Source organism: Monodelphis domestica, chromosome 3 (assembly GCF_027887165.1).
Source record: "Monodelphis domestica isolate mMonDom1 chromosome 3, mMonDom1.pri, whole genome shotgun sequence".
Taxonomy (NCBI): Eukaryota; Metazoa; Chordata; class Mammalia; order Didelphimorphia; family Didelphidae; genus Monodelphis; species Monodelphis domestica.
The window spans coordinates 224,720,615-224,732,755 of record NC_077229.1 but is presented as its reverse complement, the minus strand read 5'-3'; the positions used below and the strand labels follow the sequence as shown (position 1 = coordinate 224,732,755).

General features: G+C 37.7%; 1 protein-coding gene across 4 annotated transcripts in view; it reads right to left on the bottom strand.

Moving 5' to 3' along the window:
- Window positions 1–901: 901 nt before the first annotated feature.
- SLC66A2 (solute carrier family 66 member 2) overlaps window positions 902–12,141 on the bottom strand; it is a 159,893-nt gene continuing 148,653 nt past the window's right edge. For all 4 annotated transcript variants that reach the window (XM_001366340.4, XM_003340667.4, XM_016431735.2 and 1 more), the window contains one exon: window positions 902–4,261. In XM_001366340.4, coding sequence (XP_001366377.2) covers window positions 4,054–4,261 — 208 coding nt within the window. In that variant the 3' untranslated portion in view covers window positions 902–4,053. The remainder of the gene's footprint in view (window positions 4,262–12,141) is intronic.

Genomic DNA, 12,141 nt, shown 5'->3' with positions numbered 1-12,141 from the left:
CACACAGAAGGAGGACAGGAAAAAAAGAGGAAAAGAGAGAAGAGGGAAGCCTAGGGAGAAGGAGAGAAAAGAGAAAAGCACACACATGAGCACATACATTTCCAGGGCTTCATCATTAATAAACTGGCTGACCGACACCAGATAAGTGGAAAAATAAGTGCAATACCCAAAGGTGCCAATTCTAGGAATACATGGCCTTGAAGAAAACTGGGTGTCCCAGAATAGTGGTTTGTTCCAATCTTGAGGCTTGATGATTTGGGAAGGAAAAACTAGGACTGATTGGGATAGAAATAACATGTTCACACAAGGACACTCACACTTCCTGTTTCCTCACTCCTTTTCTTATAGCCGCTTTGTAATGTATATAACTCACATGTAAAATTTTCCACATGCTTTGTTCACAAAACTTCATTAGAATATGTTTCAAGAAGTGGGGGGTTCTGTGTGCTTTTCTTTGAACCCTCAGTGCTTAACACAGTTCTGAGTACATATTTGCTTAAAAAACATTTGTTTGTTGATTAACAGATTAGTGTTGACCTTTTGTGGGAAAGCTCTGAGGCAAAGTTGAGCTAAGTGGGTAGGCCAAGGGTCACAAAGAAAACAAGAGGTAGGCCTGGGGTGTGGAATAAGGGCAAATCATAATCCTTTGAAGCCACTTCTATAAAGGGAAGAACCTGAAGGGGAGGGGAAATGATGACCTCTAAAGTACTTTTCCCACAAAATTATACAAGCCTGAAATCCACTCAAAAGAGCCCCCCACTGAATCCATGTGTGTTTATTGAAAGTCATCGTTATCAACAAATACTGTGAATGCTTCAGAATGTGCATCATATGGTCAACAGAAAAGTGCTTAATGTAAGTCACCAACATGTTAGCTCTTGAGGCAGACTAGAGACAGACATCTCCCTATATTTATTGTTTTATTATGTAAATCTCAGTAACATTCTTAAAGCATCTTACAGGCCAAAAGTCTAAGGGAGTTCATCCCCTACACATACTTCAAGCATTATTCCACTAGCCCAGCACCTAGCACCCTGCAACCCTTTGGAAAGAACATACAACTTGTCCATAGAGCTTTGGTTCAGACAGCAGACAAGTTAGTATCTGCAACAGAAAACAATTCTTCTGTCCTAAAAAAGAAAAAAAAACAAAACAAACACTGCCATTTTCTTCTCAGTATCATTATCTGTTAGCAAGACATAGGAATTTAGAACACTTGGTCTTTTGTGTTTATCTGTTCCATCAGCTTCAACCCCAAAGGATTAATTTATTTGAACCGAATAGAAAATAGCCCAGAACTTAATTTTGGCTATGACATGTCCACATAAGAAAGTTAAGCAGAGACTACCAAGTAGTAATACTTAGCTGTACTCTGCACAGCCAGGTTATCAAAAGACAGACAGGGCGACCATGTGTATAAAAACAAGTGGATTCTGCTAGGGCAAGAAGGTAAATTAACCTGGGAATAGAGAAGTCAGGTTAGTCAGAAGAACACAACTGGAGTAAGAAAGAAGCTGGGCAGGCAAAGATGTTCCTGGCCCACCATGCCACCTATATGCCATTTTTGTAAGGTCACTTTAGGCATAAGAGCATATGGTAACAAACAAAATCAATGGAGTTGTACCCACAGAACTCCATGCCAAGCCTGAAAGAACAGCATTCCTGAGTTTTAAGTATAATTAGTGTTACTGGCACAGAGTTCATTCCTGACTTTAAATTGTGGTGAGACTGTGCCTTTGTCTAAGGATTTCCCCCTCTTCCAGTAGCTTGTGCCATTGGACTTTCCTGAAGAACAGAAGTCAAATGCTATCTGTGCACATGTATGTTTGTATCATGCCAACAAGAAGAAAAAAAGGAAAAAGACCTAAAAAAAGCAAAAACATACAAAGATGGGATTTAACCATCATATCTCCAAGGAACTAAAAGGTATGGATTCCCCTGGCCCTCCTAGGAAATGGGAGCCTTGAGGTCAAGCTTCACTAAAAAGTGAAGTCTCACAAGAGCCAACCCATCTGGAAGTGTGTGGGTTCCTTCAGTTGAATAACATTCAAATAGAGAAGCACTGCAGCCACGGTGCCTTGTACACAATAGGGATTCAATGCTTCTTTGTCACTACTGAAAGTATGCCCCTTTATCTAGTTTAGCAGAGTACGGCATCAGCCAGCATGCAGACCCAGCACGAAATACCATCTGTAATAAAAAGCAAGACAGTGGGTGCTGTATCCCCTGAGCTCTTCCTGACCTAAAAAAGGATTATCAAATGCCCGGAGAATACCACAGAGGTCCACAGTAGCATTTAGTCTATAAAGTGGGTCTTAGGGAGAAGGCCAGCAAAGAAACAATAATGCCCAAAAGTTTCAGGATATCCCGGTACCCAAAAGATCATTAGGTCTGTCTGTCTCTGGGAACAAGTGTTAGAAGCCAAGGGCAATTGGTGATGAAAATTACCAATCAGAACCCCATGGAAATGCTCCATTCCAAACAAAGGTTCTCCAGTGTCAACACTAGCCAAATAAATACATATGTATATATAAAATTCATTATATAGAACTTCTTTTCCATATATAAGTATAGATTTTATATATATATGACTATATATAAAAACTACATAGCTATATATATGTGTATATACATATATATATAATATATATATTATTTGGGTATATAAAATTATTTATCCTTCACTAACCTTAGTGATTCTCCTGGTCTGCACCTAATACTGAACCCCTTCGGAAGAGCTGCTGACAAAAGGAATATCTAGTCAACACCTTTGACAATGTTTTTTCTCTATTTGTAAACCTCAGGGAATCCAAGTTCTCTCCCCTCAGGTCACAAATGCTTACTGTTTGGCACTGAGTCATTCTGTGAGAGGGGATGGTGAGCAAACAGCTATTTTTAAGTGAAGGAGATCTGTGCCAAAGATTGTTCAACCTAGGAATTATTTGTTACTCCTGTCAATATTTCTGGCCTTTTTCCTTCCCTCTTGCCTATTCCTCACAAATTTCTATCAAGGTTCTTCGTCCATTCAAGTGATACCATCACTCAGCAGCAGTAGCCGTAGCTGGGGCAGTAAGTAAGCTATGAACAGGATTGGCAGTTTACCCAATTTTGGCCTCTCTTTTGTCAAACTTTCCTTGTCAGAAGGGAATCAACTTCCTCTGTCCCCAGACAGACCCAAGAGAGCAACTCATCATCACCCTTAGCAACCTTCGTAGCTACTACAAGGTCCCCAGGGAGTCAAAACAATTCCCTAGCCTGCCCTCCACTGCCAGCAGTAAAGGAAATGAGAGAATAGTCCCTTTAAAAGGTGACTGGTCCCAATGGGGATTCAACCTTGTAAGATAACCTGTGCTTAGAGATGGGAACCTGAAACTGATTTTTAACTACTTCCCCTTGATAACTGGGATTGTTTTTCTTTTTCTCTCTTTCACCAAGCATTGCTGGCTATGGTGGCTGTTCCCCAGGACATCAAGAGAACTAACTTTTCTAATAAGTATTCTAAACTTAAATTCCAATGTGCATAATATTTTTAAATATTTTAAGAATTCAGATCAAATACTTTTATGGATTATGGGTTTTTTGAAGGGGAAAATAGTGGGTAGAAAAAAATTTTCATATCATTAAAAAAAATTAAAACCCAGCCCTTGAGATATAAAATACATTTCCATATAAATGCTCATTCATGAGCATGCATACATAATAATATACTGATACTACCCTATTAGGAATAAGGCCCATGAGCAAGTATGGGAGGAAACCTATCAAAACCAAGATTTTCGATATTCTTGCTGCCCTGTAAGATAGAAGTACAATAATAGATTATTAAAGCTAACCCTCAAGATATTGGACATTCAGTTCTTCTCTCCTCTTCCTCATGCCTTTTCCCCTAATCCCACACATTCTCACCAATGCACCCCAGCACATTTCCCAGTCCTTTTTTGCTTTTGATTGGAAGGAGGCAGCTATATCTCCAGGCTCATGCGGAGGAAAGCAGAGCTGTCAGACGGCTGGTGTCCCCCTTGATGATGGCAGATGTCTTTTCTTTCTATGCCTTCAGAGGGCCTTTGCACTGACTGGGTGTGCCGCATGGGATGCTGGCTTCTGGGGGTAGTAGGTATACAGGTAAACTTGCAGCAGGATGGCCATGTCCACCAGCACCTGCAGCAGGCCACAGATGGAGAACTGGAAAGGGGCCTGATTAAGGATGAAGTAGACAGTCTTAAAGGTATCACCACTGGTCCACATTAATACCATCTTGATGCTGTAAGGAAAAAGACACACAATTGAAAGATAAAAAGTAGACACTACTTGGCTACATATATGGAAAGACACATTGAGATTCTTTTTTAGTAAAACAAGTTTCCCTTTAAATTTAAATTCTTCTACTTTTCTTTGTAAAATCTATTCATTCAAAGGGAACTTAGGATCACAGATTTAGACCTAGAAGGGATCATAGATTTAGTTCAGCTCCCCTTACCCCTTCAGAGGTGGAGTGGCTCAAACTCAAGGCTCTCTGACCCCAAATTTATCATGCCTTCCAGTACATCAAGACGACCTTAATTTAGGCAGACATAATTTTGTAGAATTATGAGCCCATATTAGAAACATAGGAGGTTAGAGTCAGAAAAAACTTTAGAAGTCAAGTCCAAAGAAGTAAAGAGATAGTGCCATGACTGACAGCACTTGAGGCCATACTACTTGGTCCCTGGCCTCTGCACTGAATCACACTCTCATGATGCTATGTATAAGTTAGAGACTATAACAGAAGGGGAAATCTCATCTCTCATTATTCAGACAGCATACAGAAGAGGCTTCGTGAGGCGATTGAGTTTTTGCCCAATGAAATAAGGAATACCTAGAATTTTAAACAAATATGGCACGCATTCTTATAAACTGCTTGGTGATCTGGTTTCACACAATTTGAAAACCCCAAAGGACTTAGAAATCATTTAATCCAACACTCTGATTGTACAAGATATGGAAAGTGAGGCCCAGAAAGGTTTTTAGTTTGAGGTTGTTTTTATTTAAAATACAACCTGTTTCCTTGGTCTAGGTAAACTCCAAGAGAGGAATTCCCTCTGCCAATGGAAATGAGCGCCATTTTAGTAATTTAGCATCTGAGAGTTCCCTGAGGCACTGTGGGATTATGTGATATATCCAGGTAGTTTCAGTCACTGTGTGTCAGAGGAAACCAAACCACTTCCATTTGAAAACATGGTACTGGATCCTAAGGTCCTTTCTTGAGTTGAATTGCCAAGCATTCAACAGCTACTACAGAGAACACACACAATCCTGATGACCTGTCCATGTTGTTTGAATGCCAAACATGTTTGCCTAAAAGACGATTTTATGGAGAACTCACACAAGGCGAACTCTCACATGGAGATTAGAAGTGATTCAAGGACACTCAACAGTCTTTCTGAAGAACTTCGGTATTGATTGTGAGATATGTGAGATGCTGGCACAAACATGGTGTTCCCTCATCAAAGAAGACACTGTTTTGAACAAAACAGAACTGTAGTAGCTCCAAAGAAATGTGAGATGCCCAAAATTAGAGACATCTCCATCCCAAATTTTCATACAGGCTATCTGACCACAACCTGTGGGAGAACCTTTCAAACTTGGACTGCTCTGATCAACCACAATAAGACACACTTATGTTGACTCCAACATAATGATGTGATTTTCATCCTCTTCAAGTATAAAAGACTACAACTGTGTGTGAGGCTGGACCTGAACACAGGTATTCTGGACTTTAAGATTGGTTCTCTATTTGCTAAACTCCCTTGCCCCTCACCCAAGACCACAGAGTGGCAGTGTGGCAGATCCAGGATTAGAAACCAGGCCTCCTGACACCTAGTGCAAGTTAATTATTCTACTTTATTGTACCTAAACTTGCCTGATGTGTCATGTGGAGTTTATTAAGCTTTCCTTATTAGTACAAGTTTATAATCTCTCATTACCTATCTCCCTGAACAAAATAGGTCAGGAGAGATCAACATTCAGTGGTAGTAATGACTCCAAGGTAACCTTATATCTTTTTGGAAGCTTCTTTAGGATATATATATATATATATATATATATATATGTATCCATCCAATAATACTGAATAATACTAATAGCAACTAATATTTATATAGCACTTCCATATTTGCAAATCATTTTACACATGCTATCACATTTGATATTCATAACAACCATGTGAGTTAGGTGCTATTATAATTTTCATTTTAAAAACAAGGAAATGAAGCTGAAAAGTCGATTCATGCAACTATTAAGTGTCTAAAGCAGGATTTGAGTCTAGGTCTTTATTACTCCAAAATCAATTCTTTCATCAGTCTAATAAACATTTATTAAGCCCATATCATGTACCAGGTATTTAGCTAAGCATTAGGGAGACAAAAAAAAAATAACCCCTACCCACAAGGAGCTTACAGTCCTTTCATAGGAAAAGACAATACACAAAAAAATGGTGAAAAGGTGCTTTAGTAAAGAAGGTAGGATGTCCCTGGAGTAAAAACCAAGCAGAGCAGCTAACAGAAAATGAAGAATTACCTGGAAGGTTTGAGACCCTTTATAAAGGCAGAGTTGGGAAGGAGTTTGTTGCTCCATCCTTCCACCAATGAAAATGAGCACCCAGAACACTAAGAAGTTTAGATGATGTGTCTCAGGTCACCAAAAAAAAAGAAAAAAAGTTTCAAGAGGTGATAAGTGGAGCCTGACCTTCCTGGCTCAGAAGCCACTATGCTATAGTGCTTCTGCTTCTCAGATCAGCCCACAGAATTACAGATTTCAAGAGGTGGAAAGAAGGTAGAAGTTTACCAAATCCAACTTCCTCTTTATTACAGATAGACAAGACAGATGTATATAAAGAAAGATAAAGCACTTATTAAGAGCTGACTATACATGACGCATTGTGCTAAGCACCAAGGACACAAATTCAAACAAGCAAGATAGCCTCTGCCTTCAAGAGGCTTGCTTACATTTTAAAGAGGAAAATAAGCAAACAAACATAAAGAGGCAGTGGAAAGAGGGTGGAGGATTGACCAGAGAGTGCTGTGTAGATCTGGAGATTAGCTGGAGTCCAAGGTTTCAGTGGGAGAGAGATGATGACAGTGGCCTCAAACAAGCATGTTGGGAAGATGATAAAGAAGGAGTGTGAAGGCTTTGCTATTTTTACACATAAGAAAAATGAGGCAAAGAGAGGTTAAGTGACTTTCCCATGGCCATACATCTGGTAAATGACTGAAGCAGGGATGTGAACTTGCCTTCCTGAATCCAACTCCATTTCCCTAGTCACTACAAAATAAATGCCTTATAAATGGCACCAATTTCCCTTACTTGCCCAAATTTACATGGCTTTTGTTCCATAAAAATTTCTTCCTTAGCAGAAGAACCTTATCAAGAAAATGAAAATAAAGTCTCATTTTTTTAAACCAAAATATACTTAAGTTAGATTCATTTCCATTAAAAAGATAAAGAAGACTGGTGAGGCTTTTGGTTATAAAATTTAAGCTGGGCAAAGAAGGAAAAGCAATTCCTTTTACTGAGAATACAACACATTTACTGGCACTAAATCTACCATAATAGAAGCATGCAAGTAGAGGAAAAGGCAGGATATAACTGACAGGCAAGACAATCACACTATAGTTTAATTAGAATTCATAAAATTGAAAACAGAGTGCTTGTTTTGTGATTTTTCTTCAATTCTTTATGTTAACAAAAGTATACAAAATTATTTAAGTTTAGCAAAAAGAGCACTTTTTGAGGTTTGAATCCTGGCTCTAATTCTTTGTCTTCTTAGGCTTTTGTCAACCAAACAAAAAACAAGGGGGACTGGAGTAAATAATCTCTAAGACCCCCTTCAAGCTCTAAATACTTTCCTACTTGTAAGAATATAGCAACTTGGGCATTACTATATCCAATTCAATTCACTAAACATTTTCTGTGTGCCAGGGATAAATACTAAATGCTAGGGATACAAACAAAGCTAAAACTAGTCTCTGGCCCTTTTATAGAAACCATGAAAGACATATGAACAAAGTGAACCAAGCAGAGCATGAACAATTCATACTGTAAAAAAGTTCTTACAGTGTGTTTTAACAAAACTTGTAATAGTACAATTGTAAAATTGTAAAAACAAACAAATTTTAAAGATGAGCTCTGATCAACAAAAATGATCAACAATTACACCACAGGATTGAGGAGAAATGCTATGCACCTCTCGACCCAGAGGTAATGTATGCAATATGATAAATAGACTTTGCCAATATTTGAATCTGTTTTGTTTGACAATGTATATTGGTTATGAGGATTTTGATTTAAGCTTCTTTCTTCCTTCCTTCCTTCCTTCCTTCCTTCCTTCCTTCCTTCCTTCCTTCCTTCCTTCCTTCCTTCCTTCCTTCCTTCCTTCCTTCCTTCCTTCCTTCCTTCCTTCCTTCCTTCCTTCCTTCCTTCCTTTCGTTACAAGGTGGATGATAGAAGAAGGGAAAGCCTACTGGAAAGGAGGAAAAAAATGCATTCTAGCTAATTAAAAAACAAAATTTAATTTTAAAAAATAGTCCTTGGTCTCAAAGAACTACTTTGGTCTTATTCATGCTTTGGCATCTCTATAAACTGCAACACTGGTTACACACATATTCAATAGTAATTTAATATGATCCAACCATTCTGGAAAACAATTTGGAATTATGCCCAAAGGGCTTTAAAAAAATGCCTACCTTTTGATCAGTCATACCACTACTGGATTTGTATCCCAAAGAAATAATAAGGAAAAATACTTGTAACAAAAGTCTTTATTGACATGCTTTTTATGGTGGCAAAAAAATTGGAAAATGGGGGAGGTGTCCCTTGATTGGGGAATGGCTAAACAAATTGTGGTATATGTAGGTGATGGAATACTATTGTACTCAAAGGAATAATGTACTGGAGGAACTCCATGTGAACTGGAACGACCTCCAGGAATTGATGCAGTGAGAGGAGTAGAACCAGGAGATACACTGTGGCACAATTGAATATAATGGATTTCTCTACTAGCAGCAATGCAAAGACCCAGAATAATCCAGAGGAACTTGTGAGAAAGAACACTATCCACACCCAGAGAAAGAACTGTGGGAGCAGAAATGCAGAAGAAAAATATATGATTGATTACATGGTTTGATAGCTATATGGCTGGGGTTTGGGCTTTAGAAGAACACTATTACAAATATGAATAATATGGAAATAGATTTTCAACATTGACTATGTATAACTCAATGGAATTGCTTATCAGCTCTGGGAGGGAGGAGGGAAGAAAGAAGGGAAAGAACATGACTCTTGTAACCATGGAAAAATATTCTAAATAAACAACAAATAAATAAATGAGTGAATAATGAAGTGCCATGAAAAAATAATAATTCAATAAATATTTGTTGAGTGTAAGACACCTTGATAGGCACTAGGGAAGAAACAAAGATTCTTGTCCTCCATTTATAATAGTCAATCTATATACACAATTGCTACAACCATTACCACAATTAGACAATGGATTCTTCAAGGTCTGTCAATATTATTTTGCATCTTTGCATTTCCCACATCTAACAAGAGTATCTTGCACTTGGTGCTTCAAAATATTAGTAAACTATAAGCTTCTTAAAGACAAATTAGAGGAAAACTAAGGTCCAAGAAAAGGAGTGAGATGAGCCCAAGTTCGCAAAGCAAATTATTGGCAGAGCCAGAGATCTCAAGCTCTGTGGCCACCTCAATAATTGCCAAGAGATGGTCAGTGTTCTCTCTGAGGCAGGACTCTACTATCTGCCTGAGTCCAGACTTGGCTCTGACTCTACCCTGGAGTTTGAAGAACAATTTCCTTCCCAGCCTCACTATTGGCATCAATCTACCTAAGGAACAAGAAGACTACAATAATTCCTTGAATACAAGTACTATACCCTCCATTAATTTAAATTTGGGAAGGCCAAACAAGTGCACAAACAGAATATAAGACAGCATATGATAATTGTGACATGAATGCCTCCTACAAAATGCTATAGGAAGCCAAAGAAAAGAGAGGTCCTACTGTGACTAGGACTGAAGGGAGCTCTGAAAGGCTTCAGTAAAGAAGTAGCATTTGTGCAACATTGAACGGAATGGAGAATTTCCATTGGTAAAGACAAGCAATTCAACATAATTCTAAACGCATTTAATTTAAGTATATGGGGGATGAAGGATGAAGTAATAGCAGCTCAATAAAGTCTCTGGGAGTTAGGGGTGGGGAGAATAGGGTAAACCAATTAAAGATTAAGAATTAGAGCATGTAGCACTTACCCTATGAGGGTAATGAGATAAAAAGAATTTTTATCCTCATTTAATAGACATGGAAAGTGAGGCTCAGTAAGTTGAATAGCTTGCCCATAATCATATAGCTAATGAGTGCCACAAGTAGGCTGGGTCCAGATTGCACAGGCCCTTGAATAATATACTTGGGAATTTGGAAGTTCCTTGCTTTAATAAAAGCCCAATAAATTGGAATATATTCCAAATGGATGAAACTGGACTCACAAGTCACTCCTTTTAGATCTTAAACTGGAAACAAGTAGTCATCTGATCACAGAGACTAAATCACAATGAACAAAATTGGGCACAAAAGTGAAACCCAGAAATCTTATTCATAATTTAGGCTCCTAGCAAGGAGTTCTTACTGTTTTATTACATTCTACAAAGCACCAGACCAGTCCCATGGTCATTCTTAATATATGGTTCATAAGGTTAGAGAAAAACTAACCTAATTGAATAGAAAGTATCATATTTGTTTCATGGGCATGACCCCATCAAATGGTCTAACAGAAGTAGTCTTGTTCTAAATAAATTCAACATACAGGATTTTAAATATCAAGAAAAGAAAGGGCTTGTTTTAAAGAACCATTCTGCATTAGAGCAGGAGTTCTTAATATGGGGTCCAGGAACATGATTTTTTATTAAAAAATCTTTTAATAATTGCATTTCATTTTATTTCTTTTGCAAAACTCTTTCATTTTATGCACTGTGTGTATGTATGTGTTTGTATAGTTTGTTTGTTTTTTTAAGAATCCATAAACTTTATCAAACTTCCAAGGGATCCACCATACTACCAAAAAAAAAAAGCCCTTAAGTAGAGGATGGTGCAAACATATTTGAGAAGTAATGAAAACCTAGCTTCATTCAGCCAAAAAAGAGGAATCAATCTATTTCTACTAGTAGTGAGTATTAAGTCAAGGAATCCCCAAAATGAACAAAACATTTACTGCCAAAGGTGGGTGGCAGAAGTGTGATTCGAGAATCAGGAAAGGGATGCAAAGGACAAGGGAACTGATACAGAAAGTATAAAGTGCCAGTCACATACTGTGGAGCAGTCAGCCACCATCCTAACTGCTTTCTCATCAAATGATTGCAAGTCACTCTGCTAAAGGACTTTTTCTCCCTTGCAGGAACAGATATCTACTTTTGTAATTAAAGCTAATGGGAAAGTATTAAGATTTGCTTTATAAAACCTCATTTTACAGGAAGTTTTATTATGCATTAGAGGCACACATTATTCCTGATTCAGAAATGACTTTATGTATCACATAAGCTATGCCCTTGTGCACTCGCTGCCTGTTTTGCCATTACTCCCTGAACCCTGCATCAGAACACAAAGGATCTGTCACACCACAAAGCTTTCTATATTCTATTCTTCATTCCATGTGACTGAGTTGCTCTTTTAGTCATATGTAACATGAGCTTAGTCCAAAGAAAATATCCTAAGTTCAGGCTATGATAAAATATCCAAAAATATTTTGCTCATCTACTATACTAAAGAATCACTATGAATTCCACAGACACAGATAACTGGGGCAGAAAGCAAGATTGTCTTCAACACAACAATAACTATAATATTTGTGACTGAGAACAATAGTCTCTAAACTTTCTTGATAATGCATTGTCAATATGAGCATATTTACTTATCAATTATATGTATCTACTGTGGTAATAACTAAATACATTGTAAAAACAAAAAAATTTAATAAGGTAAAAATAGTGATATTTGATGCTAAAGTCAGTAAGGAGCTACAAGAGTTTATTAGAAGAGCAACCTGCTTGCACACGGGTTTTTAGGAAAATAATTTTGATACCTATGTAAAGGATAGG